At 37.7% G+C, this 24,344-nt stretch overlaps 3 protein-coding genes, 1 long non-coding RNA gene and 1 pseudogene across 8 annotated transcripts; 3 read left to right on the forward strand and 2 right to left on the reverse strand.

The window, feature by feature from the left end:
- Nucleotides 1–169: 169 nt before the first annotated feature.
- terf2 (telomeric repeat binding factor 2) lies at nt 170–6,767 on the forward strand. 3 transcript variants are annotated; one of them, XM_088413785.1, is made up of 13 exons: nt 170–517; nt 760–855; nt 1,341–1,471; nt 1,845–1,928; nt 2,079–2,219; nt 2,389–2,513; nt 2,712–3,221; nt 3,648–3,761; nt 3,848–3,955; nt 5,032–5,160; nt 5,387–5,454; nt 5,538–5,581; nt 5,730–6,767. In XM_088413785.1, exons 1-13 carry the CDS (start codon nt 391–393, stop codon nt 5,886–5,888), a joined length of 1,836 nt encoding a protein of 611 aa, XP_088269911.1. In that variant the 5' UTR covers nt 170–390; the 3' UTR covers nt 5,889–6,767. The 3 variants fall into 3 exon arrangements, with proteins under 3 accessions (XP_088269911.1, XP_088269913.1, XP_088269912.1); XM_088413787.1 differs by lacking the exon at nt 5,032–5,160 and having other exon boundaries at nt 3,848–3,959; nt 5,391–5,454; XM_088413786.1 differs by lacking the exon at nt 3,848–3,955.
- A 5-nt stretch (nt 6,768–6,772) lies between these two features.
- nip7 (NIP7 nucleolar pre-rRNA processing protein) lies at nt 6,773–8,234 on the reverse strand. The gene is made up of 5 exons (XM_088413788.1): nt 8,084–8,234; nt 7,892–7,978; nt 7,432–7,570; nt 7,130–7,270; nt 6,773–7,053 (listed from the first exon to the last, which is right to left on the reverse strand). The coding sequence occupies exons 1-5, from the start codon at nt 8,137–8,139 to the stop codon at nt 6,934–6,936; spliced, it is 543 nt and encodes a 180-aa protein (XP_088269914.1). The 5' UTR covers nt 8,140–8,234; the 3' UTR covers nt 6,773–6,933.
- A 47-nt stretch (nt 8,235–8,281) lies between these two features.
- Nucleotides 8,282–18,822, forward strand: LOC148424549 (CDC42 small effector protein 2). 2 transcript variants are annotated; one of them, XR_015865452.1, is made up of 6 exons: nt 8,282–8,365; nt 10,394–10,629; nt 11,474–11,575; nt 11,673–11,748; nt 13,527–13,618; nt 18,304–18,822. XR_015865452.1 is itself a non-coding variant. In XM_088413680.1 (5 exons), exons 2-4 carry the CDS (start codon nt 10,576–10,578, stop codon nt 11,745–11,747), a joined length of 231 nt encoding a protein of 76 aa, XP_088269806.1. In that variant the 5' UTR covers nt 8,282–8,365; nt 10,394–10,575; the 3' UTR covers nt 11,748; nt 13,527–16,730. The 2 variants fall into 2 exon arrangements, 1 of the variants encoding a protein (XP_088269806.1); XM_088413680.1 differs by lacking the exon at nt 18,304–18,822 and having other exon boundaries at nt 13,527–16,730.
- LOC148424550 (uncharacterized) lies at nt 18,183–22,771 on the reverse strand (annotated as a pseudogene). The gene is made up of 7 exons (XR_015865451.1): nt 22,682–22,771; nt 21,589–21,688; nt 20,738–20,905; nt 19,971–20,117; nt 19,821–19,894; nt 19,556–19,649; nt 18,183–18,329 (listed from the first exon to the last, which is right to left on the reverse strand). The product of XR_015865451.1 is annotated as an uncharacterized LOC148424550 (transcript).
- LOC148424551 (uncharacterized) lies at nt 19,069–22,863 on the forward strand. Its single transcript, XR_015865453.1, has 3 exons — nt 19,069–19,713; nt 19,837–20,152; nt 22,691–22,863. It is a non-coding gene; the product is annotated as an uncharacterized LOC148424551 (long non-coding RNA).
- The last annotated feature ends 1,481 nt before the right edge of the window (nt 22,864–24,344 follow it).

A 24,344-nucleotide genomic window follows, 5' to 3' on the forward strand; every position in this document is an offset into this window, starting at 1 on the left:
TATTAATCAAATCCAGTAATGCAGACAGCACGACGAATGAAAAATAAATGTGACACGAATTCGTTGGTTGTCGGGCCACTCCTATACAGTGAGGGCGCTCTCCTGAATTATGTGACTTTAAAAATATACCCTTTCTCCCGGAAGTCAAAAATAAATCAACATCCTTTTTCCTCACTTGGCGCTTCCAGTCCATAGTTGTTTTTAATTGTCATTATTTTTTTCAAATATCATATTTGATTAGATTATCTATTCCTGGGAAGTTGTGTTTTCATTCTTGTAATAGTTTTGGAGTGGTGTCACCTTAAAAAGTACACCGTGGAGAAAGCCTTTAACCGCCTTGGCTCTTACAACTGAACAAGCGACCTATTACATTCTCATTGTTGCTACAAAATGGCGGAGGAAGAATCTGAGCCTACGGTCAACCGCTGGGTTCTCGATTATTACATTTCTCTGGCTATGGACTTGTTCAAGGCTGATAAATACGAAGATTTTTGCCAAATAAGAAAAGTGATCGAAAGTAAGTATTAACCCATCGCCTCCCGTTTCGTTGCATAGCCACCAAATTTTACTGTTAATGTGGCTAGCTGTGCTTTCTTTTTAACTTGTTGTTTCACTTGACTTGTTAAATCCATGATATGGAACATCACAATGTAACCATGCTTATTTGATTTTATTGTCTTATTTTATGTACACAATAGTTTACTGTGTAAGTTTTTGAAGGTGCAATGAATAATGTTCTTATTGCTTTGTGTTCTCTAGAATTGCTAATCCGTCCTGTGGCAGCAAGTGACATTTTGCCAAAAAAGGTTTTGGTAATACAGTTGCTCTCAAGGATAAACGAGGGTGAAAACCTTGGTGAGTGCATGCAATTTATTTATTTTGGAGTACTTGCCATGAATCTGTACAGTTAAAGCAAGAAATATAATGTTGGCCCTACAGTAGAGCCACATATTGAGTAATCTATCCCCTTTTGTGATCCAAGCTAGCAAAAGATCAAATGTTGTGTGTTTTTAAGGCGACTGTTTTCCAAGTGACTACCAAATGCAATTGAACAGTCCTGCATGCTTCAGTCAAATTAGACCAGGTCATTCTGTGAGCTCCATGACCGTCTCCTAAAAATATTATGACGGATATAATCATGTGCGATTTGGTGTGCTGTGTAAGTCTCTTTGAGTACGTCACACACTTTGTGCAGTAGAAATGCAGTAAGGACATAACTTTTTTTTTCTCATCTGTACGCTCTTCTAACTGTTTAAACATCGGTTATGAAGTTTAAAAATGGTATTATTTTACACTACTTATTTTGTGACCAAACAAAATATTTATATTTGTCATTACAGATGTGATTTTTGAACACTGCATCCCATTGTCACCTTTGGAATCAGCCCTTATGCATCTAGAAAGTATGCATGGGAGAAATGATGTTTCAGAAAATGACTTGACAAGAGTTTGCAGCTTAGTGAAGGAGATGGTACGTGGACACAAATAAAAAAAGTGCAGCATGCATATAACAAATATGTACTTCAAACGAGTTCATTGGTACTTCTAAAATTCACCACCATTGGCATTGGTCCAATTTGCTTTCGAGAGATTTCCCAAATGGAAATAAAAAATAAATTTCTTTAAAGGTCAAAATGTTGTGAGAAAATGTATTATCAATTGTTTTGAATATGGCTGAACAAGTAGAATTTGAGTGTTGCAGTGTAGTACAATCTCACTTTCAAATTACAGACGTTGAAGTTTGGGGCAAAAATGGCTAAATTTAACAAAACTTTCAATGACAAAAGCCAGATTGCATTTAACATTTACATGTAACAATGTTGTGTTTTTGTCTCGGTCTTTAGAGTGTCAAGCTTTTCATTAAGAATAAAGAGTTTGACAAAGCAAAGGAGGCGCTCCGCCATTTTCCTAAATCACAGGTTGCTATGGTGAGTTCTGTCAAAACCGCAATGTTTGCAATAGAACTCCTTTTTTTTCCTGCCATCTGCTAATCATGGTGTTACAATTGAAAAATCAAAATAAGTTTGACATTGATACCCTCATTGAGCCTGTCATGTAAAATTGTTATTACACCTTAGAGAAAGATTTTCATGGATCTCATCAGTAAGAGAAGTAACAAGCATAAAGTCATTGAGGAAATTGACTTCAAACAGTTAAAGGACCAGGTTGCAGCCTTTTGCCAGGAATTCTGCCAGTTCTCTATTCCCTTTCTTCAAAAGGTATGTGTTGTACACCTTGACTCGGGATCTGCTGCTTTCACTGGTCTATACTGTATAGAGCATAATAAAATAAAGAACTTTTAAGTCTACCTGCAGTAGTTTTTTGTTTATAATCTTTTTTTTTCATGCGAGTACTGCTTTAGGAGTATTAGTTTTGTCTTTCTACCAGGCCGCAAAGCAGCTCAACGATAGACGTGTTATGCAAAATAACAAGCGCACAACAACTGCGGATAAAGACCAATGTGGCCCCTCCACACCAAATGGTGCACAAGTAAACAACCAGCTGCTGAAATGGTAGGTTCGCGGATCACTGGAGAACTACGCACCTTTACCTTATTGATGTTTGTCTGAACATCTCTATTCATTTATTAGTGAGTGAGGCCCATTCTCATGATACGACTGTTTACATAGACGTCATGATCAGCAGTGTCTAATATGCTGTCATTTTGCGATGTGTTCACTAGCTCCACATTGTTCTCTTCCAACATCTAGTGAACAATCAATAATCCCAAAGGAGCGACTGGCCTTTGCCTATCAGGCTATGACTGCAGGTGGGGACCAGGTAGCATTTTGCAAGCTGGAGGAAGAAGTTGAAAACGAAAGTAGTTTGGCTGCCACTGACATGGAGGACACAAGCAGAAATGGGGACAGCGAAGAACTTTTCCAGAGAAACTCTGGCAGTCCCCTTCAGGCTGCCCCGGCTGCCCCTCCCACTCAAACAGATGCCCCTCCGCTGTCCAAGACTGAATCACCGCAAACCAGTGCCAGGAAACGAGTGAGGGTCCCTACCAGGAAACAGACAGCTAACATGGCGAAGATGGTCATGGATCCTGATAGTCAAGCGAGCTCGGTGCAAGCCTCCTCTCAGGAGGAGGAGCATCCAGTCACAGCAGATGGCCCAATGTCGTCACAAAGTGTAGTTTGTGAAACCCCTCAAACTAACATGGAGGTGGCCCAACCGGAGAACCCTCCATCGACCAACAATACAGTGACAAATAACAGGTAACCCGTATTTCTCTCTGTCATGACAAGTTGAAGTTAATAAATTAATTTGTATTCATGTGTATATTAATACATGTACAGTATTTAGATTCTGATCAGTTTCAGGGATAGGCACGTTGATGACTACATTCATTCCATATATATATATATATATATATATATATATATATATATATATATATATATATATATATATATATATTTTTTTTTTTTTTTTTTTTGTGAATGTACAATAGTAAATGAACAATAACTTCATTTAAAGTGTTGTGAACGTTGTATTAAGGCAGCACAGTGGACTAGTGGTTGTCTGTTGTAATGTCAGTGTTCAAATCACAGTGTGCGGTTTACAAGGCTCCCAGGTGGGAACGAGGCTCTGATATGAAAGTGAAGACGTTTAGTCACCATTGTAACATGATTGCCCTTTAGGTCTTCGGCTAGTGACGTAGCGGAATCTCCACAAGCTAAGGAGCAATCCTCTAGCTCAGCAGCAAGCAAGCGAGTCTCAAAAGGCAGACGTCAGAAACGGACTTTTTCAAATGAGTAAGTGCATTTTTAAAATGTATTTATTTATTTTTATTCCTCAATATTTCCTTTAGCCGTTTGTGTTGAACATTATGTGTATGCAGAAAGAAGCCTCAATCAGAAGAGTTGTCATTGGACAGTTTCAACATTGTGCAGGATTCTCCGGATGACAGATCTGTTGTGAAAAAACGCCTCCGCAGCAGTTCGAGCAAGCAAGTGCAAATTGTGCCACGGAACAGATTTTTTGGGTTGCGACCAGTGTTCCCTCTAAGCTGCATGCGCAATTGCGCACTGCTTGCACATTCTCCGTGCACAAGAAAATCTATGATGCGCATAAAACAAAATGCAAGATAAACGTGTTAATAATAACTAGTACAAGATATCGTCTTATTTGGTTAATTAGACCAATATTGTTTTACCATTTTGCATTGTGAACAGCGAGTGACAAGTGTCCAGCCAGTGATTCGATAAGTTTCACTTACACTATTCATTCAATCAAACGCATTGACAGAAACGTTCCCTGCACATACAGTACAACCCGTGCAGGTGAATCAGCTAACAACAGTGCGGAGTTAAGAGACACAAATGCTAAGGCTTTTTTCTGGTGAAACGAACGAGCAGTGACACATCCACGCACCAAGCCAAAAGAAATGCGCTTCTTATAAGATGGGATGGCTGTCGGAGTATATGCAAATAGAACAAGTGGTGAAAGTGGGTGAGTTTCTTTTTCTTTTTCACAACTTGTGGCTGGTTTATTGCCATGGTGACAAGTGCAATATACATTATACTGTCATGTCTAAAATACTATTTGCTCAAGATTAAAAAAAAAAAAAAAAGCTCGTTGAAAACAAACAAAAATAGTTGTCGTTTTTTTCTGCAACCTGATGCATAGATGCATCGTTCTCCCGTATTGGTGATGGATGATGCTTGTAGTCGTCACCTCAGCTATCCCCTCAGAAATATCGGGATAAGTACCCAGAAGCTCATTACTCGTACACACATACATTTAAAAGGTGTTGGACATCATCATGTGCTGTTCACATGAATTCTTGGGAGTTCCGAGCTGCATTGCGTCATCAAAGCACGAGCCACGAATGAGCCAACTTTGACTGGTTCAGTCCAGGGCCGCAGCTAGGCCCCCGGATTTACTCAGAGCCCCCCCCCCCCCCCCCCCCCCCCCCCTTGCTCATTAATGACAGAATGAGTTATGTGAGTAATGCTCAGACGGATTGAAAAGAAGAGGGAACATTGGTTGTGTCACTGTTTGACAATCCTTATATTCTTTCAGGTTTGTACAAGCTACACGTGAAGTTATTATCCCAGATTCATCACTGGACTGTTCGCCTCCATCAAATTCTCGCTGCTGTACCCCTCAAAAATGTTCCACTCCGAATAAAGACCCCTCTCTTGCAAAATGGTCTGTAATTTTCAGCAAAAAAAAAAAATAATTTTTGTGTGGGGGGGAAGACAATAATGTTTAGTTATTATTCTTTAAGAGTGGAATATTGAAGATCTAACCGTGAGTAATTAGTGCACACCCAAAAGGGTTTTTTTTAACATCTTACATATGGCCATGGGTTGTTGATTTAATCTCAAGTCACTCGAAAATTGAAATGACACTCCCTGCCTTTTTTTGACAACAGGAAGGAGCTGTATGCCAATGCCAAAGAGAGCAAAGTGTCCTGGACTGAAGAAGAGCAGCGTTTGAATGGTCGTAGAAAAGGAACTAAAATATTTGCTGTTGTCGTGCTTTCTGGTCTAATTTAGTTTTTTTTTTTTTCCTTTTTCTTTTAGCATCATCATTTGACAGAACTTCCTCCCCTGGAGTCAAGAAAAGGGTAAGCTTTTTATTTGTGTAAATTTGACAAGTGGAGGATAATATATACAATTGTGCTTATAAGTTTACATACCCATAGGCTTTGTAAACGTGTGAACACAACGGTAAACGTGTATACGTATGTATATTATTTGCCTGTTGTGTTGCAGAAATGGACTGAAGAGGAAAGCCGGAGGCTCAAGGAGGGAGTCAAAAAATTTGGAGAGGGCAACTGGAGCAAAATTAAATCAAATTACTCATTTGATGACAGGACAAATGTCCAACTCAAAGACAGATGGAGGACAATGAAGAAGCTCAATTTGATTTAAACAGCTCATTTGATCTTGTTTTTTTTTTTTTTAAAAAAAAAAGTATATGTGGAAACTCAAGTTTATTTATAAATTGTGAATTGTAGATTAATACTTATGTCATTAGCAATACGGAGAATTATACAACATTTGGCAAATAAAAACATGTTTAGCAAAACTGTATACAGTACTTATGTTTGATTAGATATTCCAAACAAGGCATCTTTTGCCCCGTTTGGTTATTTTCAAGTTTTTTGTTGTGTTTTATGTTTTTATATTCCCTTATAACATTGACTTTATTCACTGCTGTGTATTTTCGAATGTTAACAGCTTGGGTTTATCATCTGTTTTTGACACCATTCAATGTTCAAGATTTTTCCAAAATGTTGTCTGAAATCTTTTTTTTCAGCTTGAGTTTATCTTCGGTCTTTGACACCATTCAATGTTCAAGATGTTTCCCAAAATGTTGTCTGAAATAAGTGTTTCTGAATTGTATCCTTTTTTTGTATTCACAATTGTTATCTTTTTTTTTGTAAATCGTGATCTACTGAAGTACTTTTAAAATTAGGTTCCGCCCAAGAATAAATGCTTAGGCTTTTTGTAATCTTACTAACCAAGATATCTGCACCTACCAATGTAACCTACCAACCATGTAAAATGTTTTTCAGATTGCTTTGTAATGTGTCCATTTCTGATACGCTGTAGCACAGTGGGCACCACTTGACTCGCCCAGCATGAGTAATGGAGATAAAGTTCAAATAAGCATTTCAATGAACATAGAATCCATTTGTTTTAAATATTGAAAAAAAGTGGATGAATCCACCAGTCGAAAACAGTATGTATAGGTCCACTGTACATGTCTTTTTATGTGTAATTAAAGAAACTTGCATTTCACCCCATGACTCTTATCTTTTCAATTAGAGTTTATTATAAATGTTATGTGACATACATTGAGGTTTTGTGTGTGTGTGTGTGTGTGTGTGTGTGTGTGTGTGTGTAAAGGGAGGGGGGGGGGGGTAATTTGACAAATCAACAGGTGCTGCAGTCCAACGGATAGAATCTTAATTTATGTTAACGCATCTTCATTTCTGATGAACTCGCCCACGTCAGCCTGATGGAACACCACTATTGACATGGGATCCACTCGTCGACACTCTTGCGTGGTCTTGGCTGCCACTCCAAACCCCTGAAAAATAACGCACTGTGAAGAGCTCAAAATGTTTTCAATAAGTTGGAACTTGAAGCATGTGGAGAGTGCCTACCAGGGGCACATCAGCCATGGAGTACACCACCACACCCTGGTACTGCATGGTGTTCTCCGTTATCCTCCCCAAACCAGATTTCTGGATGTGATTTCCATAAAGAAAAGACTGTTCTGCTCCAGGTTTCACCCACACCTTGAACTAAACAAAGAAAGTAAGTAAGCTTTACTTTATACATTTTGACAATTAGAAATGTTAGCATCGCTTAAAACGGTGTCGTGAACAGTGTGCTGAATGTTTCATTATACATTCTTTGCTTGGGTAAAAGTTGCACGTTAATAATGAGACTGAATAAAACAAACCTTGGCATAGGGCGCCAGGAAATCCAGAGCTGTGACGTGGAGCCGAAACTTCTTGGTCTTTGTAAACTTGCCAAAACAACTGCCTACAGACACCAGTTTGGTCCGAGAAATGTTTGTGGACAGTTTCAGAATCTTTTCGCTGTAGAAACAAGACAATGATTATTCACCAATAACTTGTTGAGGGTTGGACCTCTGAAGAAGTGGTTTTCGAACTGTTTGCCCACTTGGGAGGTCTTTACGGTATTTGCAATAAATTGTGCATATAATTCCAATAGGCATGACATATAGATTATATATACCTGGAATAAGGAATAATGAGTTTTATGTCTTTTATGGACGTACAGTTCCCCATTACTCTCCCTTATTGCTTTGACATGACATGGTGTAACGTTAATTCTTTAGTTTATTTCTTTTTCCCCAATTTAGAACCCCTGCTCCGAAATGCGTATAGAATAGTTACCTCATGTAATATACGCGATCATTGTGAAACCTGAAGCAGTACGTGCCGTCCGGTCTGTCCACGAGGAGCTTGATGTTTTCTCCAATACTGTTAAGAGAGGAAAATATTTATCACGTGCATTGCATATGGTTAGCCTAGCATGCTAATCCAAGTAGTCATCAACAAGCGTCAAAATGTCTTCTCGCTCCTTACTATTTCGACAGCTTTTCAAACATCGTCTTCGTCTCTTCCTCTGTAAGCGGTCTCATCTTTTCAATAAATAAAAAATAAAACAAATTATCTTGAAAAAATGATCTCCAACTGGTAACGTGCAAAGCGTGGGTCAACACGGAAGCGGTCACGATTAAAACGGAAGTTGACGAAATTTCCTCATTGTACTTCCTAGTGGGGTTTTTTTTTTGTGTGTGTGTGTATTGCACTCTGGATCGCTCAGTCGACAGTAGCGTTTGGTTTGGACATACTAATCATCGTCTGGTAAGATCATTCAGCATTTATTATTTATGTTGGAAGCGAGGCGTTCGCGACAATATTCGTAATTAGTTGCGTAAAGTACTTGCTGTTCTAAATTGTCACTTTTATGTACCACTATCGGAATTGGGTTTAAGTTAGCACGGCTGGCTAGCTGTCAGTGGAGGAAACAGCGAGCTAACATTGTTAGCTGCTTTTTATGCTAACGCGGGTTTTGATCATTTAAACCCAAGAATAAAACGTCTCGAATTAAGCACCCCTTTGCTCCCTTCATCTTATATTTAAAATCACATTTGATATCCACGGTCGCCACCTGTAGCGGGCTTTTGTTAGCCGCGGTGGTGCATAGTTACATAACACTAATTATTTGCACTTACAAATTAAGGTTTATTGGTGGTAATCCGAGCTCTAAAACGGAGCAAATAATCTTTCCGGGTCTTCGATAAGTTTACGTGTCTTGTTTGTCGTTAGACAATAAACAATTTATGCAATAAACAACCCTATGTGGGAGTCACTTAAGATAGTTTGTGACCTGTGGACCTGTAACCTCACAATGACGTCAACGATGTGGTCCAAAGCCGTTATTGTAAAATTAGAAGGAAAAAAAATGTGTGTGTGTGTTGGGGGGGGGGGGGGACTATTGTGTTGCGTGGGAAGTGTATAAAGTGGATAACCATAGGACCAAATAAGGAAATATCCTGTATCATCTACCATTCACTAGGCACTGAAGAGCATTGTTAACTCGTACAGTATAGGCAGCACACTGCTGGTAAGTGGTCGTGCCATGTTAAAATTTGACATGTCACCATCTCCTAAATTTCAGCCCCCTTGTTTTTTTTTTTCAATGGCTTCCCTTTGATGTGAAATTCCTTTGATGTAAAGATGAAAGGATTGGATACAAATACATCACAATGGTTAATAAACAGAGTGTGAACATGTTAACTCTGTACTTCATCATGACAAAAAATAAAAAATAAACATGATATTTTTTTTTAAATCAACATTATAGAATGTGCATCAGAAACTTTTGACAGATAATGCCAAAATGACAGAAATGTTGACATATGTTACTGCTTTGGCAGGATGTTTTTTCAAATGAGTTTAAAGTTCTACAATGACTTTCACCAACCAGAGGCTGTCCTGAACTGTGTATGTTTACAGAGTAAACTTGTAGCTACAGAGCAAGACAACTACACTTTTAGTGCCTCATGGAATGTTTTCTTTGTCCAAATTCAAAACACCTCAGAGAAATCTAAATGCGTTTACAGTACAGGTCATTTTCTTGCTTTTTTTTTTCCTTCTTCTTTTTGCTAGTGGTACCCCACCCACCCTAAAATGATGTCAAACCACCAGTTGGCTGTGTTCTCGAGACATGACGCATCCCTTGGGGCATCTTTCAAATTCAATTATTCGTTCTAACCCGCCTGCCTTTCACATTCCTTCACTGTTCTTTCCACCCTGTCACATTCCTATTGACAAACATGGATTCAGTCCATGTCACATGATGTCTCCGTGTTAGGTCAACTTTTCTAAATCGACTGTCTTGAAGTAGATATAAAGCGCTCAGTGAAATATTGTTTTCTCTCTGCAGTTATATGTAATAAGACACTTTCATTACGACATCAACCCCTCCCTATTAAACGTGAGCATTATTGACTGTGTAGATAGTAGGTCACCGCACTGGCGCGTCTGCTCCATACTGTTCTGACCTCATTACTTTCTCAGTGTTAGCTATTGCAAGCAGTAATACATTTTTCAGTCATGCTGCACTCAGTGAAACTATTAGCTTTAAGGCAGGATTTGGAAACCAGTATTCCAACCATGTAAATGTATTGAAAGTCCTCATACTGTTTGAGGTTCAGCTCTGTTTGTCATCTTAGAATTGTAATTTCTTGAAGCTTTTTTTTTCTTTTTTTTGTATTGGCTGGAATACAGCTTTTGCCATTTAAAATAGAGACAACCTTGCTGTAAAAATTGTGTGAGAAACATGTTCGGTTGGTTCATCTGATTCCTATTTTGTACATTTTTGTTCAGGAGGGGGTTCCTTGCACTGGGCGGGCATATCTTGTAGCAAACGTTTGTCCCTAAGAGAAGGCCATCAGTTTCCACTGTGCGTCTGCGGCTGTGCTGACATCAGACAGACAGGAAGGCACGCGGCGAGTGGCGGCTCAACTGAAACAGGAAACTGCTACAGCAGCGTTGTCACTGGCGTAGGAATGACTGAATTCTGGGTCTGTTTTAGCTGCTGTATTGCTGAGCAGCCACAGCCGGTGAGTAAACTACGTTTGTATTTTTTTTTTTTTTTAATAGTATTGTGTCATTTGGAGTAGTTTTCTTTTTAATTGTTTTGGATTCCTGAAGAGTATTCTTTGCTATATTTTTTGCTGTATTATTTGCTATACATTTGCAGTACAGTTCCTGTATGTTTCTATATACAAAGTGTGGGACGTTCTCAATGTGTATGTGACGAACTTGAAAACGTTTCTTTTTGTAGGGGAAAAAAGCAAGTTGTTGTTTTAGCTGTTTGCAGCCACCCTTATACGTAACATAAACTTAGTCATGATCGTTCTTGACCTTTGGCTCAGTTTTTGCTTCTATATATATCTGCACAGTAAAACTGGATTTAAAGATAAATCGAATCCTGTACTAGTTTGTTTAAAAAAAACAAAAACTCTTATGGTGACTCTGGATCACCCAATTTAATATTGTACTATAATATTGGTGATCCAGCTACGACATTTGTCATTGCAATTCGGATTTTTCAAGAATAAGGAATGAGAAGTGTTATATGTAATGCAGCACTGAATAATAGCAGGTTTATCTTAAATTATTTTGAATCAACTATGTTGAATTCCACCGAAGATTGTTGAAAACCTTAATATTTTACATATTAGTACATGTACACATTGTTACATATTATATTTTGATATTTTTGCTTATTAAAAGGGCTTATGACCAAAACAATTGAAGTTAGACTATAACCGTGTGTGGGGAAAAAAAAAGCAGGTGACAGTTTCGGCTCGGCAGAGTTTGAAATCGTTCATTTGTATTATGATTTAAAATGCATAAAAAAAGTTAGTAAATATATTTTAAAAGCCAACATATGATTGCCAGAAACGGCGGCGGCGGATCGACCGCTCCATGATCGGCGAGCCAACAAACTTCGTCCACACCACGCACGTCGGCTCGGGTGACATGGGCCTGGGATTGCCGACGGTGGGTTTGGAACTTTCTCTTCTCACATTAACCCGCCCTGGTCGTGTTAGGGTGCTTTGGATTTGCCTTCTAAAAGCTGCTTACTGAATACTTACAGGTGGATCTTGTTCAGGCCCAGATGAAGTCTAAAGGCGGATACGTACACGGCGGCTCTGAAGGCTCACAATTATGAGGTGAGACATGCGTGGCTTTGGCATTGATTCGAGGAGTAGTTGCTTACCTCAGCAGCCCAGCATGCAATTTCAAATGTTACACTGGAACCTTGAAAGTTAAACACAGCCTCCAGTTTGTTTGTAGGAAATAATCATTTCCAGTCGGGGCACCATTGTCTCGCTGTTCTTAGGTTCATGCTTGGAAATGTAGCTGTCAGGACATGTGTGGAGTTTGCACGTTCTCTGCATGCTTTTTCTCCAAGTTAACTCTTACATTTGAAAAAAAGGCAAGGTTTATTGAGTGCTTAAAGTTTTCATAGTTGGCTTTTCATTTTCGTACTTTTCATGAATGGCTGTTTGTATGTCATGTAAAATTAAGTCTTAAAGATATTTGAAAGTGACACTTGACTATTGTCTAACATTCACAAATAGCAAAACTAAAAAAAAAAAAAGCTATGTCAGCAGCACTCATTGAGATGTACACCTTAATATGTCATTTTAATACCATTGATCATTAGTTTCGTCATTTATTTAGTGTTCATCAACTGTGAAATGTTCATGTTTTGACTCCACCTACATTAGGTCACAATACCAATTGCATTTCCTGTTCACAAATGTATTTTTAATTGAAGCAAACTATGACGTCTCACTTGTGTTATGCTCATGTGTCTCTTATTAGCCTCGTGACTATGACTCAGGCACTACTAATGTGACTGTGAAATTGTACCTTTGTGAAGAAATAAACAAAGTCAGCTTGTTTGTCTGAGAGACATACCACAACCGCACCGTGCCAACCACTACCCAAATAACTTCAATTAAGTTTGTGGAAGAGTGAGATGCACTAAGGAAGAACACTTTCAATTTGAAGGGAGATCCGAAGAAAGAAATTCCCCCTTTTGTCAATTTGGCATTCTTCATGACGTTCAAAGTTTTTTCACAAGTTTATTTCCATTGCGTTTTCCCTGCAAGAAAATGAAAATGGTTCCATTCCATTTGGGGTACATCACGTACTATTATATAAACTATACCATATCGATACCATGCGTTGTCAACTGTGCTTTGTTTATTTCATAATTTTTGAAGCCGCACAAGAGGTGTAAATTATTTTGTTATCAAAAGATTATTTTCATACCTTGTACTCAGATATATACATTTTCATTTTCATTTGGGCAACAGATTTTCACGTACATTGATTTTCTGTGAAAATATCATGTATTCCACTTTTTGTTACACTTCAAGGGGTACAATTAGTACACATGGTGTTTTGTGGAAAAGGGCATGTTCCTTACGAATCAAAGCGTATTAAATGGAACAAAAGTAACAAAATAAAAATACATTCTCCCTTTGTTACTCTGTCTTGCAAAGCAGACTGAAGTAGTATTGAGTAGAATTGAGAATGTATTCTGAATCGAATCGTGAGACATATATATATGTATATATATGTATATATATATATATATATATATATATATATATATATATATATATATATATATATATATATATATATATATATATATATATACATATATATTAAGCCGCCTCCCTATAGTTTTTTTTAAATTGTCAAGCATGAAACTCATTTATTTACACCACCACTGTTCCCGGAATGCCTGCCCCCGCTGCTGGAAAAAGAAAGTCCTAGAGGACACTGTTAATTATTAAACACTGTCACGTTGCGTGGGCCTTTTTTGGTTTTGCTTTTTGTTGGACATAAACTACACATCCAAAAAAAATAATTTGTTGGTTTCATTCACTTCCGTGCATCCTTACACATGTTGTGTTTTCTGCCCTCACAGGCCTTCCAAGTGTGGCAGAAGCTTCTACTGTTGTTTATATGTAAGAGGAAGCAGTTCATCGTATTTCACGGACGTCGGACCAAAAGATAAAAGTACTGCTTTTCCATGTTGTACATATTTTTATTTTCCTTTTTTTTTTTTTTTTAACAAAAGCACTGCGATCCATTTGCTGCCATGCTGTTGCACTGTGTAGAATACCAGTTAAAAGAATAGGGAGGAGGAAAAAGATGGCTTTATTTAGGACGCTCATCATCTCAGTCAGACGTATGTGTGTGTGAGCGCGCGCGTGTACGCATGAGGTAAACTATGTCGCCCTTGTAGCCCACATGGATGCCTGTATTTATTATCGCATTTGCAAACGGACCTCACGGTGGCTGGGCCACGCCTAAGACGTGGAACTTTCTGTTTCCGTCTTTTTTTTTCTCTCTCTCTCTCAGAGGTTTGACAAAGGACAGGTGGAGGTAGCAAAGCAAGATGTTGGTTTATGTATTTCTTTTTTTTTATTCAGAGAAATCTCATGATCCTCTGAATCGTCTTCAGGGTTGAGGATTGCTGTTTTCTACTAAACTTGAATTGAGTCGTGTACACTGGACCATATATACCATGTACATTCACGCCTGCTTAGGAATTATATACTTTTCTTTTTATATTCAAATAGATTAAATATGTAGAATTTTAATAAACTATGACCTTTGTTGTCTGTCTTCATGCTCTTATTTTGTTTTTTGTTTTTTTTTTAAATCAGAGGCTAGTTTAAACGCATTCTTGATATCCAGGAAATTATGAAATCTGAAATGAACTTGAAAGTATCCCCACTGCACACAAGTGAGTGGGACAGGTTCCACACAGATGCCAGTGTTCTGTTTGCCCCTTCTGTTCGGACCTAGTCAATGTCCATTTTTTTTTTTAAACCTTAACCTGGGACTCTTTTCATAACATGTTTTTCTTTGTCAGCAGTATATCATACAAATCTATGTGGAGGGGTGGGGCATGAGCCAAAGGAAGAACATTTGTGTTGCTCCTGGATATTTGTTTTAGCGATGATGTTTTATATGTATTTTTTGCTCTTAATGAAAACTTTAAAGCACACGGGGTTAGGGGGGGTTAATGAGCTACTACAATTTTATGTGCAAATCCAAATTAGGATTGTTCAGCATTTATTAACATTCACTCTAATATGTGCCATTATTCCTTATTTCCTCAAGTAGTGGGCAGATATATTTGATGTTTTATTGAGTTTTTGTTCTTTTTTCAGACCATGACCAAATACATATTTTTTCGTCTCTTTTTTCAGTGGTTTTTTTAGAAGGTGTTTTTGTTTCTGCTTGAGTTAGTTTTATCTTTAAAAAAAAAAAAAAGTTTCTTGTTGTTTAGGCATTTTAAGTCAAAGCTGGGCAAATTTTAATCAAGAGTCTGCATGATCTAGTTTGAACAGTCCCCCCATGCACAATAAATTGAGTGCACTTATATAGAGCTCAACATTGAGCCAATACGAGAACAAAGCAATTTCTGTTCATGGCAAAGTTTGAGTCCAAAGAATTTGCGCACCGTTCCTATAGGGTCGTTTCTCGACTTTAAAATAGTTGAATTGTGGCTATTTGAAGTCATGCTTTTCGTGTGTCTGAGAAATTTCTCGGCTCCTGCACCCTACCTTCAAACACATCACTAGTCCATGTTTAATCTGAGCTTGAAAAATTCTTAATTTAATAACTATAACAGCCACACCTTAATGCAAGACTATATAGCATCATCTGACTAATATAATAGCTTCAAACTTGGTAGCATTTGAATGACGAATTAGTCTGACATTGTCTTGGAAAGAAAAATTCAGTTGGCTCTAAAAATGCAATATTTGGCTGTAAACCTTTGCACCATGCAGCCAGTTTAGCATTTCCCATGTGTTAAAAGTGGCTCCCAGTCAACTCATTAGATTGGAAGCCACTATTTGAGGAAATAAGCCAGTTTTGCTTTGTTAGGGTCAAGCAACCTCATCATGGACCTACAATCACATCGACCTCTTTGTCGTCATTCGACTCCAGCACATTTGCTTTGCATTGATTGTTGTAAAGATGGCCGCGCGTTTTGTTTCATTGTCTCGGCCTTAATGAGAGCAGCTATCGTATGAATGTGAACCTGTGTCCACATTCTATGCGCCATTGCTCACCACGATCTTTTTAATGCATGCGCTTTGTGTGTGTATGTATCTCCCGTGGTTGAACACGTGTCCATCAGAATGTATTTGTACCATCAAGCCAGCAAAAACACGTTAAGTGTCTGTACCAGGCAATATAAGAAAATAAACCAGCCAGATACTTTATATCCATTTTAAAAGAGATAAAATTGCCCCTTTGCGGGAAAACAATTGTATTTATGGTGACCATTCCGTAATTCACACAATGCTTTGCAAAGACATTTTAAGCATTAAAGCTGTGTAACCATTTTTTTTGTTCAATATGTTTCTTGTGGAAAGTGATTGATCTTTGTTATTCCATCCAATCTGCTGAATTACAGTGACTAAAAAGAAGTCTACATCCCACTGTTCAAATGCCATTTCTGTTGGGATCTGGGGATGAATCATTAGAAATATACGTATTTTTTCCACCATTTATGCAACCTCTACCCTGTGGCTGTGAATATATAATGTTAAGAGTTTAACTTACCGGTAATAGTAAATCAGAGGTATTTTAAAAGTGAGGTGGTGTGTGCTGACGCTCATTTAGGATTAGTTTAAATATAAATCTTCAATTCTGAACATGGCCACATATCCAATTTTAAGACATGCACATACGTGTAACAGCCATCTTAGCTTTTTTTTCCCTGTCATTTTTTTTAATTGACCTTTGATTATAGGTTACGTAAATGGTGGGAAAGATTATCTTGGGATCATTTATTTTTATTTCAAAATATGTTGTCACTTTTTCTGTCCACTGTAAAATACAAATTGTGAACAGCATGATGTGCTAGCAGACTAGTTGAATGTCTTAATTTGAAATCCCCCTTTGAGTCAGAAAATGGGTCATGCTGTAAATCAACAACAGTAAAAATGTTTATGATTTAATTATATTATTGCAGAGATTCCAGGGTTAGAGCAGTGTTTTCCAACATAAGGCACTGAATGACATGTTTCTTCTATTAAGCAAAGATTCCATTCTGTCTTTCATTTCTGCAATGGGAAATAAATGTCATGTATTGATGTTTTACCAACTGTGCTGTCCATTTTTAAATTCATCAAAGCATTTTTTTAAATACATAGGTGATAACCTTGGGTTATAGTTTGAGTAAAAAAGAAAAAATCTACTTACAATGTTGTGTGATATATATATATATATATATATATATATATATATATATATATATGTGTATGTATATATATATATATATATATATATATATATATATATATATATATATATATATATATACATACACACACACACAACAACAACAACAACCGAGCCTGAGCTGAGCAAGTGTTTGAAGCAAGCCTAAACGTGGTGCAAGATTTAACGCCCATGTCCTCAGCAAGCAGACAAAATCGGTGCGTTTGATACAAGTTCGAACATTTTCAGTCATCCTTTATTTGACGAGGATGAAAAGAGCGCATGAATGTACCGCAATTTGTGGCTAACAAACAAGCTAATCGAGAAGCAATAACAAATCGCCCTCTTGCTAGGTGGTGAGACAACGCAGGAACAACCTGGGCTCTGTGTAATATTGAATCCACATACTGTCCTGTGAATTTTAAATGCTGCGTGTCCGCTCTGCCTGTCCACTGCAACAACGCCGGACACACTGTGCAAACCATAACTGATGGATTTATGAAACTGTTTGAGGACGGAGGTTTGAATAAGGCGACATCCCTGTGTGCACACAGAGAGTGTGCTTAATATGACAATGATATTGATGAAGACTTTTAAAAAAAAGAAAGGCTGAGTACCAAACACTATTTTCTAGAGCTGCTTATCCTTACAAGCGTCACAGGCTTGAAGTTGCCTATCCCAGCTGAATTTTGGCAGTAGACATTTCGACACTTTTGTATCCCAGCAGCCAAAACGTTCAAGTTGTAATCAAAGTACAGTATATGAAAACAAAGGATAAGTAGACGATGCACACCACAAAGATGAATGTGCCAAAACTTTAAACAGATTTTCCATGTGTTGTGTTGTACATTATTTTAAAAGTAGAATGTGTAGAAGCAGAACATCTAGAATATCTATTGTTATTTTCAGAGACAATACGTCTGATTTTGTGAAAATGAATCACATATACAGAAAAATATGAATGTTAGAGACAGTGGTGTACAAAATGATGTTGGGTGTAACAAAGAACTCAGAACTGCAGAACATTTTTAATATGACAGCAGCAGTGTCCTGTGAAAAGCATGTGCTGTATCTCCATATTTTCATGTGTTTTTCTGGTTTCTATATATACAAAAAGGTAATCGATACAAACTTGACATAAAGGAGAAAAATACACCAAATTTCTTGAAAGTCAAAATGTGAAATGAGATCTTGCCCCTTTTGCTCTTGAGAGCCATTGACTTGAGTATAAAGCACTTAAGCATAAGGGAGTTATATGAGCTAATGCGTGGCTTGGAACAAGATCATTTGCGTCATCTTTTATTTCAGCAAATTTGCGGGAAAAGAAAACATTGAATCAGGTATGCGGCATGCACACACAGATCCATCGTTCCATGATGTTGCTACAGCGTGAGGGTTTCCTGATGCAAGGACCAGTCTGATGTCCCCAAAAGTTCATTGCTGTTGTCTGTTTGCAGGGAGAAGAGGCTGTCATCAACTGGACCTTAGGGAACACAACACATTAACTGGACGGTACAGCGCAACCAGAATGTTCAGAAGTCCGCGTGTGAGCCAATGCAGGCGTTGAATGCCGAGGTCTGTCTTTACAAAGATGATAATGCTCTCTTTTGGAATGGTAGAGAGAGCTGATTATTTTTCACTGATCTGCCTGAGAGTTTGTTTGTCAATCTTCATTTGTGTCCATTCTAGTGGACATTGGTTTTTGGTCTATATTTTTTGTCTCATTCAAGTTACTCTACTAAGTCCTGGTGTGCTCAGTAGAGGACATTCTGGCCTTTCCATTAATGTTATGTGAATGAGAGTGATACGATTAATTTGGCTGTCTTGCTGGGACAAAATGGACACAACAATGGACACGAACAGGCCAGATCTAAGGAGTCTTAGCCATGCTATTCCTCTGGTCCTTAATTATTTTCCAAAAATTGTAACCAAAAAAAGGAATATTGATGTATTATTGTATCAACTTTTGCCCCATAAAATGCAAAATATTGCCAAATATATATTTTAGATTACTTTTGTAGACTAATCAATTATAAATATATCAATTACAATACTAATTTGTCATTTATACTGTATGTCTGTTATGAAATTATATGTTTTCTTATTTAAAAAAATTGAGATATTACCTTTTCCCACGCAATTTATGTTCTTACCATATTGTGTTTTTTCATTTATGATAAGAAGCTTCATTTTCTTGTTTATGGAGTCAAAATGTTGTTTGTCATATGCAGTGTAGAAATGTGTTTCTCCGTCCAAGGAAATAAATATGACCTTGGTTACTATAACTACAATTAATATTTTCTGAAAACGACAACTATCCTTGTAAAAAAGTTGTGTTTTTTTACAATACATCCTAACGTCTTGAAAAGTTCCCAAATTCCTCTCATGCAGTTATGATTTTATTGTTTCTAGAGTGCAACTTTTCGCCTATCAAATTATTGTTCGTTTCTTGTTTGATTAGTACAAAGTTTTCCGGTTATGTTGCAACATTAGTATCATAATTATAACAATTTTAAGTGTTGTTATACTCCCCGCCACCCCTGGTAAAAACAGTCTAGAACGCTCATTTGATGAATAGCTTTTTCATGATTTTCTCACAATATGTCAACCACAATTACAACTTTATCTTTGTCAAAGAATGGCTATATAGTATTTTTGTGAAAAAAAACATTTCTTAGCATGATGTGTCCGTGTACAAAGTGTTCGTACAGTGCCAGTGGTCCCACAGTGGGCAAGCCCTCCACCCCTTGTGAGCGCAAGTGTGGTTGCATGGCTCAATCGTGCTGCTGCAATGGCCAACCAGCTGTAGAAAAAAAAACACAAAGAGATCAATGTCAAGTCATCCACTGCGAAATGAGGACATTCAGGTATATGGGCTTACTTCTATTATTTAAAAATGTAGATTTCAGAAGCGCTAAACTAACAATGTGTTGTTATTTCATTTGGTGAGGAAATTCACTTTTTCCTACTGAACTTTTTGAATCTCATAGCTATTCTCCAGCGATACCTTGGATCCGTCCTTCTGCTCTGTGGCCTCCCATGACATGTCTGCACAATGACAAGAAGAAGGCAAGTGAGAAATTTCCGTCGTGATGCAAAGCGCTCGTACAAATCAACGGCTCACCTTGTTTACTGTGCGACGCGTCCTGAGTGCTCGAAGTGACCTGCGCAAAGCTGTGAGGTTGCCACAGCTGCCCCGACGCCTCATCCGACGCACACACTGCGGTGACGGGCTGCTGCTTTTTGAGGCGCCGACTGGCCATCCGGGCCCCTAAAACGGAGAAGAGTGGCTGTTAGCGGCTCAAGGTTTCATCTTCATATCTTTTGCATAATATTAGAATATCATACATGTACATCCTCACGTAACATGACTTGGGTGAATGAAATGATAAATTTGTCACATAATATGGCACAATTATATTTTCCTCATGGATGGATGGATGGATGGATGGATGGATGGATGGATGGATGGATGGATGGATGGATGGATAGATAGATAGATGCTTTTTAGCTAGCTAGCTTGAAAAATAGTAAGATAGCTAGGTAGCTATTTAGCTAAACAGATAGATAGATAGATAGATAGATAGATAGATAGATAGATAGATAGATAGATAGATAGATAGATAGATAGATAGATAGATAGATAGATGCTTTTTAGCTAGCTTGCTTGAAAAATAGTAAGCTAGCTAGGTAGCTATTTAGCTAAACAGATAGACACAGACAGACAGACAGACAGACAGACAGACAGACAGATAGATAGATAGATAGATAGATAGATAGATAGATAGATAGATAGATAGATAGATAGATAGATAGATAGATAGATAGATAGATAGAATTTTTTCACAGAGAGTCACTGTTGCTCAATTGTGCACGGCCTGTTGCAGTCACCTGTGTTGCGTGGACCAGAGAGCATCTTGTAGACCCTGTAGGCGTCGCCGCCTCTCTTGTTGCTGCACTCGCGTAGCTCACATACATCCGGCAGGGAGTTGAGGGCGCAGCGGAAGTTGGCCTTCCAAGTCTTTGGGTCTGCTTCGTGTTGGTCTGGATGGTATCGGCCTGCTTGGTTGGGCTCAATTTTAGATCTCAATGTCGGTTATCCATTCGCCATATGTTTCATTAGATACTACTTTCCAATCAAAACTGAGCATTGTCTGAAAAATTAGGTTGTGTACTTAATGTTTTGTTTCGTCGGGACAGTCGGGATGACAGTGCAATTTGATCACACTCACTTTAATGACAACCCAAGGCCATTAGTGATGCAGACCATTGCACATGAGCAAAGCGTAACGAAGGATCCTTTTCCTCAACATGTTGCTCACAACGTTAGGCAATTTCAAAACATTACAGGGTTCAGAAAAGTCCCCCCTCCCAGAAATATAACTCTGCTTTATGTGTTGCTACAATTTATGTTCAAAGTTGTTTAAAAATGTCCAACTACCATTTTGTAAATGCTACTTCTGTTAGCTCGTTAACTGCATTTTCTTTGTGCATTTAGTGAGCAGCCAAATGACAACTCATACCTCGAAAAACTTGAAAAACTGGTAACTACCGTTCGGAACCGGGAAAAAAAAAAATCTTTAAATCAACGTATTTGTAATTTATTTTATTTTTATCCACACGAAGAGAAAAGTGTGTTCTCCAATATGATGGAAGAACTGTATTTAATTTTTCAAAGCACTTATTCGGGTGCTTTTCGATTATTGCTAATTGTAGAGGGGGGGGCATTGAATGTGCCGTACCCGTGTGCAAGGCCCAGCTCCTGAAGAGAGTGGCGTCTCGGTCGATGCTCCAGCCGCGACGGGCTGCATGTTTCCACGGGATTTGGAAAATTCTTTCTGTCTGGAAGCACACATACATGCAGAAAGCATGTGCATGTGTAAGAAGCATGCGCAAATTTGACACACTGCTATCACGCATGTACGAATGTTATGTTGCACTTATGGAAAACAGAAAATACAGTAAAAAATAAGATCTTTATCCAGTATCTTTATTTTATTTTAATTTACACATTTTGTTTGTTTTTCACCTCATAATGTTATGAATTTACTCCAGTATATTTATTTATTTTTTTGTCATATGAGTTACATATGCTGATATAAACTTTGTAATACTGATGTTATCCTAATTTTGTTTTTATTAATCTTATGGCATTTGGAACATTCATTTATGGCTTTTCACAGATTTATGATTATGACTTCATTCTCATATTAAGGCTTTTTGTCAGTTGAATATGGTACTTGATTATGTTTTTATTTTATCTTCTCCCTCACTATTTTGACTCATAGTTTAAATGGTTTTTGGTACAGCGTAGTTTTGTCACTTAGTCACTAAATATATTACAATCATTCAAACTTCATCAAATACATTGGTGTTTGTATTGACTGGTGCAAATGAGAGAAAAAAATGAGAAAAAAAAAACACTCCACCAATTATATTCAATCACTGATTAAAGGTGCTAAGAAACACAAGTCACAAGACACAAGAAGCACAAGTCTCCGCTAGCTGCTAGCGTGCGGATGAGACGCATTCAAATGCAGTCAGGCATTTCATACTCAACAGCTAAAAAGGGCCAGAGATGCATGAAACATTAAAACTGTAATAATAATAAAAATAATTGTAATTGGACCGTCTATGTTATTCAATATTGGACCTTCTTAACAAATGTTGCTTCAGTTTCCTGGGATTAAACTGCAAAAAAAAAAAGGTCCACGAAAATTGAAAATCACTCGTTAAATTCATTCAATGATTCACAAAACTGCTTTGCCAAAAAAGCCTCTATAGAAGTTTTGATTGATTGTGGCTTATGATATGTAATTTATGAATATGATCTACCTTGTCCAGCCAACAGACTCCCGGATACTTCCCAGAGTCGATCTGCTCCTCCAGCCACATCCTCAGTCTCAGACGGCCTGCTGGTTGCATGTTCGGTCCAGATCTCAGGATTGTTGACAAGAAGGTGTGTATGCGGTGATGTGCGTATAGTAGGTGTCACCAAGCTGTAGTCATTAATGGGAGGCTGGCAAAAATAAAGGCTCTGCTATAATTCTCCTCTGATCAACCAATCAGTGACCTTATCTGCCTCTGTGGAAACCTCTCCAGTTACAGTTTAGGGCAGTGTTTCAGGTCCTTAAAGTGAAATCTCCTCTTTTTTTTTTTTTTTTTTACCCCAAAAATACAATTCAATGTACACTATATTTGGACAGATTATTAGACTTTATTCTAAGGATTTCTTTGTCTTAATTTCATACTTTTGAGGTCTGCTTTATTTTTTCTGATACCAAACAAGCTTTAATACCAGTACTTTTTTTGTTGCATAAGCATGAACGTACATTACTTCTGCAGAAATGCAGTGGCATGCCTTTGTTTTATTAATTTATTTTTAACTCTCTCAATCTCTTCCGTTAGAGAGAAGAAATGAGGAAGTACTGTAATTGCGCAATGTTGGTTGTGGATGAGATTTGTGGCTCATTGTCTGTGTTTACTGAGAAGCGAAAACAAGAGATGCATGTTATGAATATATCAAGATTAACATCCATAATCTATTGTGCCTTATTAGGGTTGTGGGTTGGCTGGAGCCTATCACAGCATACTTTGGTGAGAGGCATGGTACGCTGTAAGCTGTAAAGTCAACCACAGGGCATAAACAGTATAAACAAGGGGTTAAACATTAGGCCCAAAATGGGATGTGAGATGATTTTGTGAAGCATTAGAAAATTAATAGGAGTGAACCCATTAGGCCGCCATCAATAATCAATAGATGAAAGTTCTTACTTTTAAAAGCAATGACCAGATGAGCACTGCAACTTACGAGCAGAAGTGACCAGTTGAGGCTTGTGCAAAATACTGTAGCTTGCTGATCGCTTCAGTGGCAGTAAGTGGAGCACTACACTAGCGTTCACATTAGCGTTAGTATTTAGCTTCGTCATGCTACTGCTCAGCGCAGTTCAAATCCTTCGATTGCCCAGGAGAGATTCACAATTGGCGGGGGTCACCATCCAGGCCATTATTAGATGTTTGCCTTTGGTCTGTGTTGTATTGTAAACAATCAGCATTGTTTTTCATTTTAAGTTTATGCCTACATTTTGTATTTGTTCGTGTATTTACAGCTCAGCTGTAAGCAAATATCAATTTCTTTTTTGATGTGACATTCATGACATCTTCGTAAGTTTTAATCTTCTTGTGTCATGTGGGTGTCACTCAGTGTCCAAAATGAGACACTACAGCACTATTTTATTCAGTTTGTAGTGCACTTCACTGTACTCCTTGAAAAGAAGTTGTGCAGCCACATACAATATTTTGATTGAGGCGCTTTCCTTCCAACGGTTATTTATATTTCATTTTATTTATTTCATTCATTTATTTATTTTAGTTCATGTTACTATTGTTCTATAGAAAATGTGGTATTTTTTGAGCAAATGGAAATTCACCATAGAAAGTTTCCGTTAATTTCACGCAATTTTCGCAAAATGTCATATTGGGATATATAGGGGACCTA

Source organism: Hippichthys cyanospilos, chromosome 4, assembly GCF_059441005.1.
Source record: "Hippichthys cyanospilos isolate Australia breed blue-spotted pipefish chromosome 4, RoL_Hcya_1.0, whole genome shotgun sequence".
NCBI classification, from domain to species: Eukaryota; Metazoa; Chordata; class Actinopteri; order Syngnathiformes; family Syngnathidae; genus Hippichthys; species Hippichthys cyanospilos.

What these genes read in the sequence shown, in the direction of transcription:
- terf2 (XM_088413785.1), top strand. Translation starts at nt 391, where the DNA reads ATGGCGGAGGAAGAATCTGAGCCTACGGTCAACCGCTGGGTTCTCGAT. An exon ending in AATACAGTGACAAATAACAG is followed by an intron (nt 3,222 to 3,647) that starts GTAACCCGTATT and finishes ATTGCCCTTTAG; the next exon opens with GTCTTCGGCTAGTGACGTAG. An exon ending in CTCCGCAGCAGTTCGAGCAA is followed by an intron (nt 3,956 to 5,031) that starts GCAAGTGCAAAT and finishes ATATTCTTTCAG; the next exon opens with GTTTGTACAAGCTACACGTG.
- nip7 (XM_088413788.1), bottom strand. Translation starts at nt 8,139, where the DNA reads ATGAGACCGCTTACAGAGGAAGAGACGAAGACGATGTTTGAAAAGCTG. An exon ending in TTTGAAAAGCTGTCGAAATA is followed by an intron (nt 7,979 to 8,083) that starts GTAAGGAGCGAG and finishes CTCTCTTAACAG; the next exon opens with TATTGGAGAAAACATCAAGC. An exon ending in TCCTGGCGCCCTATGCCAAG is followed by an intron (nt 7,271 to 7,431) that starts GTTTGTTTTATT and finishes TTCTTTGTTTAG; the next exon opens with TTCAAGGTGTGGGTGAAACC.
- LOC148424549 (XM_088413680.1), top strand. Translation starts at nt 10,576, where the DNA reads ATGACTGAATTCTGGGTCTGTTTTAGCTGCTGTATTGCTGAGCAGCCA. An exon ending in TTGCTGAGCAGCCACAGCCG is followed by an intron (nt 10,630 to 11,473) that starts GTGAGTAAACTA and finishes TATGATTGCCAG; the next exon opens with AAACGGCGGCGGCGGATCGA. An exon ending in TGGGCCTGGGATTGCCGACG is followed by an intron (nt 11,576 to 11,672) that starts GTGGGTTTGGAA and finishes GAATACTTACAG; the next exon opens with GTGGATCTTGTTCAGGCCCA.